This window comes from Alligator mississippiensis, chromosome 2, assembly GCF_030867095.1.
Source record: "Alligator mississippiensis isolate rAllMis1 chromosome 2, rAllMis1, whole genome shotgun sequence".
Classification (NCBI taxonomy): domain Eukaryota; kingdom Metazoa; phylum Chordata; order Crocodylia; family Alligatoridae; genus Alligator; species Alligator mississippiensis.
This window is the reverse complement of record NC_081825.1, coordinates 197,591,082-197,607,645: the sequence shown is the minus strand read 5'-3', so window position 1 is coordinate 197,607,645 and position 16,564 is coordinate 197,591,082. Positions and strand designations below refer to the sequence as shown.

General features: G+C 43.7%; 1 protein-coding gene across 4 annotated transcripts in view; it reads left to right on the top strand.

The window, feature by feature from the left end:
• The window catches only part of SCUBE2 (signal peptide, CUB domain and EGF like domain containing 2), a 74,075-nt gene extending 58,017 nt beyond the window's left edge, over positions 1 to 16,058 (top strand). For all 4 annotated transcript variants that reach the window (XM_059722668.1, XM_019477116.2, XM_019477117.2 and 1 more), the window contains 6 exons: positions 1,821 to 1,988; positions 4,921 to 5,082; positions 6,326 to 6,523; positions 8,898 to 9,050; positions 11,268 to 11,347; positions 12,155 to 16,058. In XM_059722668.1, the coding sequence (XP_059578651.1) occupies positions 1,821 to 1,988; positions 4,921 to 5,082; positions 6,326 to 6,523; positions 8,898 to 9,050; positions 11,268 to 11,347; positions 12,155 to 12,307 (914 nt within the window). In that variant the 3' untranslated portion in view covers positions 12,308 to 16,058. The remainder of the gene's footprint in view (positions 1 to 1,820; positions 1,989 to 4,920; positions 5,083 to 6,325; positions 6,524 to 8,897; positions 9,051 to 11,267; positions 11,348 to 12,154) is intronic.
• The last annotated feature ends 506 nt before the right edge of the window (positions 16,059 to 16,564 follow it).

Here is a 16,564-nt window from a genome sequence, read left to right as displayed (position 1 = left end):
CCCAGACTCACAAGTAGGGTTAGTATTTTAGTATTGCAAACTCATTTATATAGGAACCTTACATAATCCCAGGTCCTGAGGAAGGTTTTAGGGGGAATACAGTCATATACTCATTCTATTACTAATAACACATAATAATAATGCAATAATCTTACAAATTAATGATAATCCTGAATTATACAACACCTGGGTTTTTGCCACTTCTAATTTTTTTGATGTTAGGTTAGTTCAGCTACTATCTAATAGACTCTGAGAGCTATTCAACCAGCTAGTGCAGGGGCAGGCAAAGTCCAGCCTGTAGGCTGGACTGGGCCTGCATTTCCCTGGAGTCCCTGCCTGTTTGCTGCAGCCAGTTTTCATGGAGACCCCAGGAATGGTGGGGTTGTGACAGCACAAGGCCAGGGTTTTCATAGATTCATATTCATAGACATAGGGTCGGAAGGGACAGTGCAGATCTTCTAGTCCGACCCCCTGCCCTGGGCAGGAGAGAAACCTGGGCTCATATGACCCCAGCTAGGTAACTGCCAAGCCTCCTCTTAAAGACCCCCAGGGTAGGAGCCAGCACTACTTCCCTTGGAAGTTGGTTCCAGATCCTAGACGCCCTGACTGTGAAATAGTGCCTTCTAATGTCTAGTCTGAACCTACTCTCTAACAACTTATGGCAATTATTCCTTGTTGCTCTGGGAGGCGCTCAGGGGAACAAGGTTTCTTCCATTCCCCGCTGGTCCCCCCTAGTAAGTTTATAGAGGCCACCAGGTCCCCTCTCGGCCTTCTCTTGTGAAGGCTGAACAGGTTCAGGTCCTGTAGCCTCTCCTCGTAGGGCCTGCCCTGCTGTCCCCTGATCATGCGGGTGGCCCTCCTTTGGACCCTCTCCATATTGGCCACATCCCTCCTGAAGTGCGGCACCCAGAACTGGATGCAGTACTCCAACTGCAGCTTGACCAATGTCGCATAGAGGGGGAGGATCACCTCCTTGGCCCTGCTTGTGATGCATCTGTGGAAGCACGACAAGGTGCGGTTAGCCTTACTGACTGTGTCCTTGCATTGGTGGTCCATGTTCATGTTTCTAGGACACCAGTCCCATCCCAACAGGCAGCACTGACGGTGCGTGGCTGGGCAGGGAGCTGCTTCTGGGCTGGGATCTTATGGCAGTGACAGTATGGTCTGGAGGCAGGGAATAGCTGCTATTGGCTGCCCACACACCTCAGACAGGGGTGTGGAGGCAGCAAATTGTGGCACTGCCCCACTCCACACCATGCTGTCACTACCACAAAAATCTTGGTCCCAGCCCTGGAGCAGCTCCCCACCCAGTCATGCACCCTGCCAGCACTGCTTGGGCCAGTCTTCGTGGAAACCCTGGCCCTGTGCTTTCAGCTCTGCTTTATGGGGGGTCTCCATGGAAACCGGCTGCAGTGACATGGGCAAGGGCTGCTGGGAAATGGGGTCTGGCCACTGGCTGGATCCACCCTTTTGCCCACCCCTGAACTAGTGGATGAGATTACTTAATCCTCAAACATGCGGCTTAAAAAGATGAGTAGGAGAACCTTTTTATAATGAAATATGAAGCTCATTTGAGGTTTGCTGAAGACTTCATCAAGCTTGTGAGCCAGTTAGTGTCCATTTTGATGTTAAAGGGTAAATAACTAACTTCTTTGGGTCAGGTGATGTCTTGCTTGCATTTAAAATAGAAAATCCCCAGGTGTCGGGGGATAATGATGTACTGGAATTGCAACTACTCTGCATTTTCTCCAATCTGAATAACGCATTTTCAGCCATGATACAGCTTCCATAAAGGCTGGGATGTCTGTTTCTTCATCTAGATCAGTGTTTGCCTGGTGAATATTCCACTGATGGCTTCAAACCCTGCCTGCCATGTCCCCGTGGCACATACCAACCTGAAGCTGGACGGACTTCCTGCTTTTCATGTGGAGGTGGCCTGACCACAAGATACAACGGTGCACCATTGTTTCATGACTGTGAAACTAAAGGTAAGACCAAGAAAAGACACACTGGACTGAGATACTTTGGAGGCAACAACAAGAACTGGCGTTACAGTGCAAAAGGGAGAGAGATTTCCCTTGATCTCCCAAGATATTGTCTCCCAAGATTCTCATAGCTGGATGTTGCACTCCCTGCCTCAAAGGGACTCCCTTTGCTTTTAAGGTTTTTGACAGTTTGTTCTGAAAGACATCTGGAACATTGTCAATGATCTGTGAATAATTAAATAAAAACCATGGGAAAAGGCAAAAAGGGAGGTGGGTGAGCTGTCTGTCTGTGGGGTGGCTGTCTGCTGTCTTCTCAAAATGAGAATGGACACATGCAGAAGGGGGTCACAGTCATAGCTGGACCACTGGGAAGTGAATTCCTTCCTCACAGTGAGAAGAGAACTGGATGGTAGGTCCTGGAACGTGCTTAATGGGATACCACTCTGGACAACCTCATAGAAACCTTGGATCAGGAGATTCCAGGCATCTCAGAGGGTCTTCCAAAATGGGAGCATTAATGGAGCTCCCACAAAATTCAAACATGTAGCCCAAAACCTGAGGCCCAAGAGTGAGCATCCAGTGGTGATGGGGTTTTTAAAACCAAAGGATTTTCCTGCTTACATTTTTATTAAATAGCAAAGGTTCAGTCTAAGCACATATTGGCTCCAGTGAGCTATAAATCAATAGAGGATTTTGCACGGAGCTGAACAGACTGGATTTGCATCAAAATTACTGTGGAGAATGATGTTAAGAGAGATTTTACTGAATAGTGCTTGGACTGTGTTATTGGACTATGGATTGAGAGATCTCTTTAATGTTGATAGAGGGAGAAAAACTAGTGGGAACTGTATCATTATGAGAGAATTTAACTTACTAACATAGGGCCTTTATACATGTGCTTGGGGGGGGGGGAGGTGGTGGTGTGCTTTAATTAGAGAGGCTCTGAGACCTACTGTAATTAAAGCGCCTGGAGTTACTCTAAAGCTCCCAGAGTGTGTCATGTTTCAGTGTCCCCAAGCTGAAAAATGGTGGTGGGTGTTCTTTAACTAAAGCTTATCGAACAAGCTTTAGTTAAAGCGCCCCCAATGCCATTTTTCAGAGCAAGGACGCTGATACACGAGACACTGGACTTTGCTGAACCGCAGTAATTACCATGCTTCAGCAGACTCGATTAATTACAGCACATTGGAGCAGTCTTGCTGCATGTGTATAGGTGTCCTTATGGACTAGAGAACAAGTGCTACGAATAGTGGGGAGAAGGGAAGAGGGGTGGAGTTGTTACTCCTGAATGTAATAACTGATAAATTTTTTTCACAAACTAGTGACTGCGCCAGCCAAAGATGTTGCTATTTTAGACTTAAGTCCCAGTTGGTAATGATGACATTATAGAAAAGCTGGTCATAGCAACCTTAGATTATGGGAATGTAAATTGAATTAGTTCAAATTAGATGATAGTAATATCAGATAACCTGTCACATGAGAGGAAGCTAAAAGAGCTTGGCTTGACTAGCTGAGTCAATGCTGAGATGGGATATGATTGCTCTTTCAAAATACTTCAGCAGGGTAAATGCCAGGGCAAGAAAAGAACCATTTAAGCAAAGGACAATTATGGTGCAGGAACAAATGGGTATGGACTGTTTTGGATGAAAATTAGAACAAGGCTTTTTACTGTCAGAGGGGTGCATTTCTGGAACAACTTTTCAACAGGAGCAGTACTAGCAAAATATTCACTAGTTTTACTATGGAGCATGATAAGGTTATGAAATTGGTTGTTTAACACAAGGAAAGGCCGAGGAACTTGGGCCTTTTCAGCCTAAAAAAGAGACGGCTGAGAGGGGACTTGGTAGCAGGTTACTGCTACATCAGGGAGTACATCAAGGGCTCGGTGAACAACTGTTCACCAGAGCACCCTTGGGGAAAACCAGGAGTACTGGCCACAAACGCCTGGAAGACCGTTTCAGGTTTAACACTAGGAAAAACTTCTTCACAGTCAGGGTGTCCAGACTGTGGAATAAGCTCCCTCCAGTGGTGGTGCAATCACCTGCCCTGGAAATCTTCAAGAGGAGACTGGACAATCACCTTGCTGGGGTCACCTGACCCCAGTTGTCTTTCCTACTTAGTGCAGGGGCTGGACCCAATGATCTTGTGAGGTCCCTTCAAGCCCCTAACAATCTGTGAATCTATGAAACAGGGTTGTGTATGGTAACAGGAGACTGGACTCAGTGATTGAGGAGGTAACTTCTAGTCCTTTATCCTGTGTTTGGAACAGGTTCAGGAAACTTGAAGTAATAGGATGGTTGTCATGACACTGAAGATTATTATAATGCAGTTAATTTGATCTCACTGAAAGGCTGAGAGCTATAATGGGTTTTATACTTCTTTGATCATTGAAAAAGACTTAAAATTGTAAACAAAAGTATGAATCATAAAAGGCCAAATCCTGGCATCTGTACTTTTGAACAATCATTTCAATAGGACTTCTCTTGCAGTAATGTATTACTTCGTATAAATTAACCTTATGGAAATGTTATGTTAGTAATACACGTATGTGCATTTCCCATATTGAAAACTAGTGGGAGTGTACCATTCAATGAAATGCCCTTTTGTTTGCTGTCTGTTGTTAGATACATATATACTCTCTCTCATTCTCGTTTTCGACTGTCTCTTACTTCCAGATAGGAAATGCCATACACCAGTGCAAACTATATCTGTGAACTCACATAAAGAATTACTATGCTGGAAATGCTGTAAGGAGACTTAATGAATTGAAGCCTGTCACTCTAGTATTCCCCTTCATTTTTTGTTGCACACCACAAGTGTAACATCACAAATATTTGCTTAGATTATAAGGAGCAGGTATAAAAACATGTAGAAAATTACTTTCCGGTGTTGTAATAGCACTGTTTAACTGCTTTGTGTTTACAAATCCCTACAGTTCAGTGTTCTCCTGGCCATTTTTACAATACGACAACTCACCGGTGTATTCGCTGTACAACTGGGACATACCAACCCGAGTTTGGTCAGAATTATTGTATTTCATGCCCTGGAAACACCACTACTGATTTTGATGGTTCAACAAACATAACACAGTGTAAAAGTAAGTGTTCTAAATGGATTTCACAACCTGTTAGGATAATGTGTGTGTGAAAAGTAAGGGATTTAGCAGTGAAGCTCAGTTTTGCTACAAGTGTACCTAACTGCAGTAAAGTCAAGTGACATTGCCCCTGTTCTCCCCTCTGGTGACTTCCATCTCCAAAAGACTTAAAGGCACCCACATCTGTACATGGAAGCCATGGTACTGTGCTAACAATAGATGGCTTTTGCCAATCACCACATTAAAATGATTAATCCTGCAAATGCTGAGCTACTTTTGGGTGCTGATTGTGGCTCCTGGCTCTGCCATGCAATTCTGGAAATCTGATTTGGGTTCTTTATGTCCATTCCCCTTCTCTTGGACCAGCAGAGATTCAGGCATGCTACTTAGGCAGCTCAGTCCAGTATTGTCTTAATAGCAACCTCCTCAGTTTGAGGAAAAAAAAAACAGGCCTCAGTGGGAGTCCTAATAGGGTTTTGGTGACTGTAATGTAGTTGAGGGTAGGGTTAAAGCAGAAAAGATAGACAGGAAGGAAGAATCCTAAGAAGAAATCCTGAAAAACACACATGCGCATGCTCACTCTTCTGGCAGCTTGTTTGCTAAGGGCTCCTGTTTTTCTAGTAGGCTGTGCCCAGAGCTACCCAACTCTACAAGAGAAGTAAGAGAGTGTACAGAGAACCGGGCACAAAATCTAATCATGATGCCATTGGTCTCTCCAGAAGAGGCAGGGTAAAGGTCATTGCTTTGAATCCACTTAGTGCCCACCAGTGGCACTGGTCTGGCATAGTGGGAGGGTGTGGCAGGGGCCACTCTGTCCAATGCTACAGAACATGTAGTGATTAAACTGGATAGGGTGGATGTGTTTCCACAGCCTAGCACTTGACACCCGTGTATATCTGGGTACAAAATGCCATCTCTGGTGTGAGCACATTGATGCTTCTCACAAAGTTGAGTTTTATATCTGCTTGGAACCATATCCCCTTACCACAAGGCTTTACAGCTACACTCCTCTCAATATTAATAATTATTTATGCGGTTTAGTTTACTCTGTGCCTTGTTTAAGCACTTTTAGAAAGCAAAGGCAAAAGTAAGCATCAGTTTGAAGTTCAGGTCACAAAGAGGTGTAGACTTCTCTATCATGCAAACAAAAAAGTGCATATGTTCATTGCCTTTGAGCACTAGTTGACAATTACTATAGAAATATCCCTCTCCTGCCCTAGCCCTAGGTGATGTATTCCTTTTTCAGATAGGCACTGTGGAGGTGAACTTGGAGATTTCACTGGATATATTGAATCCCCAAACTATCCTGGGGATTATCCTGCAAACACAGAATGTACTTGGAGTATTAATCCACCTCCTAAGCGTCGCATTCTGATTGTGGTTCCAGAAATATTTCTACCCATAGAAGATGAATGTGGAGACTACTTGGTGATGCGAAAGAGTTGTAAGTCCTGAATATCTGCCAAAGTGTACAATGTCTGTCTGTCTGTCTGTCTGTCTGTGCAGGGGGTTCCAGTGTGGAGTACAGAATTCTCTTCCTTCTTATCCTGTCTTCAGTATTCATTAAAAACTAGTTACGTAAGCCTGGTTCTGAAGTGCAGGATGGTAGGTTTCATTTAACAACAAGTTGAGAAATCCCTTCTGGCAGCATTGTCATGTGGAAGTGGATCCAATTCAGTTGAGGACCTAAAGCTGTGATCTTAGGCCTCTGGCACATGTAACATTTGTTTCTTGTTATCTATGAGTATCGCATGACAAATTGTAGCATGCCAACTGACCACATGTTAAATTATCGCGGGATATTTTTGTACCACAAAGAAGTTGCTTTTTTAACAGCCAACTTGTGTGGATGATCTACCATTTTTATCCAAGGATAAATTGGTTTAACTATTTAACTGGTTTAAACCGGCATATTATGATTTTTTTGTGCAGTACCCATAGGTAAAATGCAACAAATGTAATGTCTGCCAGGGGTCATAGTGAGAACCTTCACAAAATATTTTTAAGTGGAGATGAATGGCACAAACTGATTAATAATGAATTATGGATGTTTTTACTTCAAGCACAAAGGATATAACACCACTACTACCTGGTCTGAGGCTGATCCCATCTGTACCTTCTATAGATGAATAATTTTAGTTTCTAGTTTCTAATTTAAATTTCTAGTGCTGATGTACTTTAAAAGCAGTATGTTTTTTCCAGATTTAAGAAACAGAGGAAGAATGTTTGATAAAATTATCCTATCCTCCTGGTGTGAGCCAGGCTCTCATTTACTTCACTACTGATCAGGATGCCAAAGGCCACCTTATCAACTCTGGGCCATCTAATAATGACAAAACGGCCTGCTTTAACCCACAGCTGTCTATGCATACATGCACACATGGACACACACCATTAATGGATTTTATCTAGACCTATAGAACACTCTGAGGGCTACACAGCAATTGTAGAATAGAAAAAAAGACTTAACTGAGTATTGGTGTGAGGTTGGTATGGGGTTCTGAAAGCTACAGACATGAGCATGCTTTCCATAAATCATTCCCCATTTCCTGGTGCTTTGGTTTTCCTTTACCCACTTAAGAATAGAACTGTCCAGTCTACTACATGGCCCAGAGAACTGTCCAGTCTACCACATCTGTGCAAAGAATCCAAAGATATTTCTGCCAATAAGTGCAGCTGTCTTTTAAATTCAGCTCTTGGGCTGGAAGCAATGTTCCCTCTAAGGAGCAGTGGTCTGTGAGCATGCCGCCTTGGTCCGTGAGCATTCTGCCTCGGTCCAGCGTGGGACACTTACCGAAGGGAGCTGGAGTCCAGGGGCTAGGGCTGGAGGCTGGGGCCGGATGCTGGGGGCTGGAGCTGGGGGCCAGGGGCTGAAGCCAGGGACCGGTGGCTGGAGGCCGGGGGCCAGGGACTGGGGCCAGAGCCAGGAGCCAGGGGCCAGGGGCTGGAGCCGGGGATCAGTGGCTGGAGGCTGGGACCAGGGGCCAGAGGCCAGGGACTGGAGCTGGGAGCCAGGGGCCAGGGGCTGGAGCCAGGGGCCAGGAGCTAGAGCCGGAGCCTGGTGCAGGCTCCACCAGCTCTGGGGAAGTGCTCTGCTCCCCTGCATCAGGGCCAGGGAGTGGATCACTTCCCCGGAGCTGGCGGAGCCCACGCCAGCCGCCTGTGCCAGCCTCCATCCCTGCCTTGCCTCACCTCGGGGAGGAGTCACTCCCTGCCCTGAGTGAGGCTCTGTTGGCTCTGGGACACTGTGGGACATGCCCCTGGAGGCTATGCCGGGGAGTGGAGCAGTGTCCCAGAGCTGGTAGAGCCTCACTCGGGGCAGGCAGCGGCTCCTCCCCAAGGTAAGGAAAGGCAAGGACGGAGGCTGGGGTGGGCGGCTGGAGTGGGCTCCGCCAGCTCCAGGGAAGTCTCCACTCCCCGGCCCTGACGCAGGGGAGCGGAGCACTTCCCCAGAGCCGACGGAGCCTGCGCCAGGCTCCAGTTCCAGCCTCTCCTGGTGCACAGCCTCGAAAAGGCTGTGCGCAGCCGCACTTTTCGTTGTGCGCAGCCGCGCACGTGCGCACCTTAGAGGGAACCTTGGCTGGAAGATGCACTCCTGTAATAGGGACTAGATTTCAGCTCTCTGGGTAGTACCCAAAACAGTTTAAGTCATCAACAAAAGTGTAATTCAATATTGCTTGCAAAACTGCAAAGACAACATGTCTGACTTGTTTTATAACAAAAAACAAACGCAAGTAATTTTTTAATGATAATTTAACAATATTAAATTATTAAAGAACATGTCTGATAACTGCCCATTTCTGGATTTTCTTTGGAAGCTTCTTCTAATTCTGTGACCACCTATGAAACCTGCCAGACCTATGAGCGCCCTATAGCTTTCACTTCCAGGTCTAAAAAATTGTGGATCCAGTTCAAGTCAAATGAAGGGAATAGTGCCAAAGGATTCCAAGTCCCTTATGTAACATATGATGGTAAGTGCAGATTAGCAATTAACTAATGTAGAATATTGCAGTGAGAGCAATGATGTTTCTGTTCCTGGGGGTATAGATGGAACAAGTTCTAGTCTGCACAGTAGACTTACCAGATCTCTCCAGTGTGGAGCACGCTGATGCATAGACCTAGATCTTGTTTCATTCACTTTACATGCCTAAATGGCACAGATGTAACTGTGTAACTGCAGCTTCTGGCACACATACACAGTTCCAGACCATTAGTAGCACGACAAAAAAGGGAAACCAACCACCAAATATTACACAGAAACTATGTATTATTTCTGTGGCTTGTTTCCAATGCACCTTGAATGTGTGGAAGGGTTAGGACTGCACCAGGGTCTCCAACTGCCCCAGTGCAGTCCCCACCCACTGAAAATCAGTTTATTGTCAGCTGGATCTGGGACTTTACACTTAATGGAGGGTTTAAAAAATGGCCAAAACATTTAAAAAAAAATGACTGTGAAATTTCACTTCCTGAAATGTCTGCAGAGAACTACAGGGGATTGCTTGCCGTTCCAGCATCCCATACTGCTCCACTCCCCACCCTCATCTGGTGGGGGGAGGCGGGGAGCAGGTAGGAAAGTAGGGCAGAGACAGCCAGTGACACACTTTTTTGTGCTCAGTTAGTCTCAGGAATTTATAGTGGTGAAGAGGCATGCAGGGATTCCTGCTCTCCATCCCCCTGGCTAGAGAGCACCACCACTGCATGCTTTCATGGCCATTGTGAAATGCTCAGGGTGGAACCCTACACATCTGCATGGAGTTGTGGCATTCTGAATTGGAGTGGGATTTGGAGTGCTTCAAATGAATGTCTGTCCATGCCCTCGGAGTGGACCATTCAGCAGAAAAGGAAGGAATCTTCATCCTTAAAGTTTTTTAAGACCTGACTAAACAAAGCCTTGGCTGGGATGATATAGTTGTGGACTGTCCTGCTTTGAGCAGGGGTTTGGACTAGATGACCTCCTGAGCTACCTTCCATCCCTAATTTTCTATGATTCTATGAAGCAGCTGTAGCAGAGGTCACTCCAGAGTGGGGCAAGGAGATCCTCTATGACAGCCTCCAGTTTCTCCTGAAGCTCTGTAAAGACTGAGCTGAGGCAGTGAAGTGCGCTGCAGGCTGGAACCTCCCTACATTTCTGAGGAGGGATAGAGATACTTCCTTCCCAGATGTAGCCACAATTCTGGAGTTCAGGAATCAGCCTCTTCTAATCCCAGAATAGGCCTCTTCTCCCAAACCTGTTTGAAACATGTGTCAGGACCCAGCAGAAACCCTATATTCTTCTCTGTTCCCATGGCTGTGCAGGGAGTTGAGGGAACCCTCTTCTTCTCCCACTGGTATCACTCCTGTAAAAGCAGGCATATGATGAGGCATCCAAAGCTGGTCAGACTGTGAGATGAGCAGGGCACATGTGCTCATCTCCATTACTATTAAAGCCATACTCATACTTGTTCCCAACATTTTCTGAGGGTGAGTCCATACCGCAAACACTACAAATGAAATCTTGGCTCCAGTAATGTCAGTGTTGGAGCACCCATTGACTTCACTGGGGTCAGGGTTTCATTCCATGTCTCCCTTACTCATATGCCACTGTCAGTGAGGCTGGAGTTAAACATTCATATAACAGGGTGAGTGAAATGAATATGTGCATTGTACGATGTCTCTGAATTGCAGAGAGCAGAAGCTCCTTCTCTGGGGTGGCTGCAGCGTTTCATTAAGGGTGGAGAATTTGCTGGTCATGGGGATCTTAGCTTCTACTTCCCTTGCTTTTAAGTTTTTAATTGGCTGGGAGTGTTTTCTCTTTTTGAGAGAGATTTTTATTACCATATAAGGAAGCCAGAACAAGATTAAGAATATTTATAGAGAATGAATTTGAAACATGCCACATGGATGTAATGCTCAGAGCAGTCTGAAGTTCCTGATGATTACTCTTGCCTTTGACAGATTAAAGATAAACAGCTCAACACAAGTACATTTTGTCTCCTCATAGTAAATCATATATACTGCCTATTTATAGAAGACCGTGTGGGATACATAAAGGCTTCTCAAAAGCCACCTTGGTTACGGCCATGCATACCCCTTTTAATTTGACACCAGCGGGGAGCAGTTCATGCACATAACTGAGGAAAGCATTTGACCCTTGTTGATTATGAAAGCAAAATAAACAGGAAAATGACTAGATCGTGTGTTCCCAACAGAGGATTACCAGGAGCTAATAGAGGACATAGTTCGGGATGGGAGACTCTATGCATCTGAAAATCATCAAGAGATACTTAAGGTAAATTTCCTCTGTTAAAAGTTAATATAGGTATTAGTACAGAATTGTAAATTATGCTTTTTTGTGCCAGTGAGGTTACCCCAGCATGCAGGATTTACCCACTTTGTGCTGGTATGTGGGTACAAAGCACTGCAGGGAAATGCTGAAGCGGTGCAGGCCCTGCTCATACCTTTCCCAGGCCCAAGAACAATCAAACCGTTCTGTAGAGAGCTGTGGGTAAAACAGATACATAGGGAAACCTGTTCACCTTAAATTCCATGCTAAGGCTGTCCGTTTGGGCTTCATCTCAGCCATCTTGGAAGGATGCAATGGGACATGCTAGAGAGGATGCCATGAGATTACATCTGTTTGGATCCAGTGAAGTACACCACTGGGACAGAGAGACAGTGACTGCTCTTCAAGGTGTAAAAGCCCTGCTGTCCAGAATGGGAGAGATGGATTTCCCCACTCTGACACATGCAGTGCTCTGCCTTACATATGATCAAGATAAGAAAGTGGAATAGATTTCCTCCAAAGCACAGATTTCTCCTGTCACATCACAACTCCCATTGCTGCTGTAACTTGCACCCGGTAGTATTAGAATAAAAACTGAGCTTGCAATTCTGGCTCTTTTGACAGAATTCTCACCTACTTCATGGCACTAGGGTTTCAGCCCAGCTGTGCTAGATGGGGAGAGCTCTTGAAACATGAGTGACTGAAAAATAAAGTGTCTTTGGTCTGCTGGGGGATTACTGGCAATTTGGTGTTGATGAGTCTTATTATAACTATTTGACTCATTGACAGTAAGTTCTGCTTGACCCTTTTCAGGATAAGAAGCTGATCAAGGCATTGTTTGACGTCTTGGCCCATCCACAGAACTACTTCAAGTACACAGCACAAGAGTCCAGAGAAATGTTCCCAAGATCCTTTATTCGACTGCTGCGCTCTAAAGTTTCCAGATTTTTAAGGCCTTACAAGTAGCTGACATAAAACTTTGAACACAAAGGAGCCCTTAAGTATGTGGCACGGGATTGCGGTGGGTGGAGCTGTGCCTCAGTATTCTGTACCCTGGCAGAGAGACTCTAAGGAAGCTCTCGGTTTACCTCTTCAGAGAATTTAACTTTCACAGCTAGCATAAATATTTTGGTAAGCAGCATTTGATTCCCTTCCAGAGAATCCCTCTCAGGTCATAAGTTGCTCTACGGGGTAAGTGTCTGATGGATTTAAAGACTGACGATGTCTTCTGTAATCAGATGATACTAGACATGAAGTCTGCAGAGCTCTACCTTGGTTGCTGCATCAGTAACACTAAAACTAATAAGAATGGACAAGCGAAGTGCTATGGGTGCAGGGTGAGCTCTGGGCTGTAATTAAAGTTGTCACCTCTAGAAAACTGGACTTGGATTCAGTCTGGGTGAAAGTGAAAATGAGTTTGAGGTCTCTCAAGCTTTGCTAGACAGGAAATTGGGATTTGAAATGGCCCAATCCAGTGAGGTGATGTATTATACAAGGTGTAGTTTTCTCTTCTTACCCTGTATTGTACTAAACATAGTAGAATAAGCAGTGTGAGATTGCAGCCTGAACTCCATGGATCTGATCTGCTGCATTTCTCTGGATTCATGCTGGGATCTCTCTGTTGGTTTCAGGGGGGTTAGTCCAATGTATACCTAGAGCACCACAGTAGTGAAGCAGACTTTGACCATGCTGATCCACCAGCCATTTCCCTTGCATGAACAGGCACTACAGCTGCTGGAGTTGCTGCAGCCAGATTTGGCAGTTTGGCAATACAGCCGCTTGTCTCTGCTAGATGTTAGTAGGTTTTCCGTGTACTTCAGCTGTGGGCAGTAAAGAGATTTTGGCCTTGTGAAAATGGAAGGGTAAAAATGTTCAGAAATGCTCACGTGCAGTGAAGTGCCTAAACCCCATTTTGAATACTCATGTCACTTGCAAACTAACCTCTCACACATAACTGTTCATGTCTATCCTAAGGTATTTCTATGGCCTGCATTACAATAGTATTTTAGCACTTCATATCATTTCCGTAAAGAGGGGAAGTACCTGTTATCCCTCTCTTCCAGGAGCTAAGGCACAGAGTAGTCACAGATGAAATCCTTGGCAGCACAACCCTTGTCTCCAGGGTACCTAGGCTACTGGCCTGATCACTGGGCTATTTTTTCTACATGCTGGGTAGCTATGGAGAGTTAACTCAGTTGCTTGAAGTATTGCAGAGTGCCTTTCTGTTCAGAGGTTAAAAAATACATTGTAATCCTGAGGTGGTATGCCTGGTTTCGTCAGTAGAACGTGTTGCCTTTCCTCTATGGGGGAACCATGCCTAAATTCCTGTAGTTCCAAGATGGCCCCTGTATCAGTCTGTCTCTACAGATTAGTCACTGGGAATGCTGGAAGTATGAAGCAGTAAGCCTAATGTTTTTACTAGATGCCCCTTTATGATCCCTGTAAGCTGAAGTTGTGCAGTGTTATCATAAGGAGGGCCTTTAAATACTAGAGTTTGGCACCAAAGAACCACCCACCCAGGCAATACTAACACTTTTTTGGTTTAATTGAATTAGTGTGCAGTATTTAACTGCTGTATAATGCCCTCTTCAGAGAATGACTGATGAATCTAGCATACAAAGCTACGAAGTTTTAGATCTCGTATTTGCTTAGCAAAAGAAAACATCACTGGAAGCCCTGCAACATACAGAACTCCTGGTGCCCAGGTGCAGGATGCCAGGGAGATGGAATTGTATTACTCTTCCCTGCGAGACTTCAAGGCCTGGTCCTGGCCTCCTGGCCATGCTAATAGAGCCCACCATGACAGTTTTTATTGTGGCTTAGATATGTTATCAGGGGAAATGCACCAAATTTATTTTTAGTCTTCCCATATAACTGACACATACTTACACTGATAAAAGAGTTCAGTTGTATTTCCAAGGAAGACTTAAAACAGAATTATTGATTTCAATGAGGGACCAAAAAAAAAAAGTTGCGAAACATCCACATGTTGTATGTTAGTGAATGTGAACCTGGTTCCTCTGCACGGTAAAGCCAGTGGAAGGGCACCCATTGGCTTCAATGAGAATTGGATCAGCCCAAGTGCTACTCATATTATATGCCAGTAAATTTTCTAGTTCCTCATTTCTTACTTATGACTTATACGGTAAATCTCAGATGCAATATTCTACTTCTCCTAGCCACATGGAGCACTTCACTACACCTTCAGTGTTACCTTTGTCCTCACTGTTATGAGCAATGTTTCCCTTTCTGGTCCACAATATACAGTGCCGAATGACAAGGGAACTTTTTCCTTTAGGAATCACTTTTACCACCTAAATTTAGGGAGAAATAATTACTAAATCAGTGGAATAATGCTTGGGATAGTAACCCCGTAGTGATGGTAGTAGGTCTGTATGTTGCTATAGAAATTGAATTTGAGTTTCTACATCATGTATGTACTACATCATGTTTGTAGACTATAACTTTTTTATTTTTTTGGCCAGAGAGAATTCAGAAAATGATTAACCCTATAAAACAGGATTTAACTTTAAAGACTAATTATTAGCACTAACTAAATGCCTAATATCACTTACATGAACTGAATTCATGAGGATTACTTTCATGACTGTAAATTCTGTAAAAAGTTTCAGATTGTTACGTGATACTCTTAATAAGAGAAATAAAGCAGTGACTTTTTAGTTGCACAAGAAGAATATTGGATATGTTTTTAGTTTTCTTTTATGCTTGAAACAATAATTTTTAAGCTGCGATATACAGCCTGATGATCGTAAGCCCTGCAGGGCAGGGAGTGTCTCTCTCTAGTATCCTTGAACAGCCCAGAATGATATGGGCTTAAGTCCTGTTCTGGACATTGAGGTGCTACATAAATATTTTCTACTAAGCATACAGAAAACAAGATCTGCACCTGCTATAAATTCAAATGATAGGAATTGATTGCTCACACTGAGGGCTGTACAGTAGGTCATCCCATATGAGATAGACTTTCTGTCCTGCAAATGTGGGCTACCCTGCACACACATTATATAAAGTTATACATATTGCTGGAGAACCTGAGACCTGCATATCTTTGTGTTAAATATTAGAATCTGATGATAAAAAAATTGAGGTTTTATTTTGAACTGACTCACATGTGGACATCATAAAGAATTGGGTGAAGAACTCAAAGGTAGGACACAAAATGAACTACGTACAATGACTATGATGCATTTTACTGTTGTTTGGAATCAACTGAACAAACAGCTTATTTAGCCTAAAAATATTACAAGGTGAATATCTGCTAGCTAAATTAATAAAGGCCAGTCAATTTCTATAATATAGATTGCGCTAAATTTGAATTTATTAAAGCTGCTGAAAATAGTATAATTGACTTCAAAGGATCCAACAGGTCATTTAGGTAAAAAAACAGACATTAAATCAGAATAAAACTACTGTCTCTCCCTAGTTTTAAATGAAATTTTAAGGGAAACTTCCTAATGATAGGAACATTAGGAGAGTGGAACAAGCTGCATAGAGAAGTTGTTGAATCTCTCTCTGGAGGCTTTTAAGAAGGCATCTGTCCAGGATGGTCTAAGAACAATGAATCCTGCATCTGTTCATGGGATTGCACTGGATGGTTCCTGATGTTCCTTTCAAACCTATGATTTTATACTGAACTGTGAGTATATTTGTTGTGTTTGGTTTGTTACATTTTAATAAAAATAATCCATATACTGTATCTTCTGCTTAATTTATCCTTGTGTTAGTTTGACAAGTTTAATTTGATCCTGACCTCAAGAACTGATTGATTAATTAAAATGCATACTGCTGTTAGGGTTCTATTTTCTTCACAGTTGGTAAGTACAGCTGAATAATTCAATCATTTGTTGTAGAAAGCTGACATTTAATTAATAAGAAAATGTAAGGTTGTAACTCAGAGGCGAATAAAGCCACAGTAAAAGCCTATGACAGGAACAGAATGACCACAGCTATAAGCTGTGTAATGCAGATATTCCTCCTAATGATATAAATATTACCATGTTATAGATAAACTATGATATACAGTCTGGTTATCATAAACCCTTCAGGGCAGGGAGTGTTTCTTTCTAGTATCCTTGCATAGCCCAGAATGATATGGACTTAAGTCCTGTTCTGGACTTTGAGGTGCTACGTAAGTATTTACTACTAAGCATACAGAAAACAAGATCTGCACCTGCTATAAATTCAAATGATAGGAATTGATAT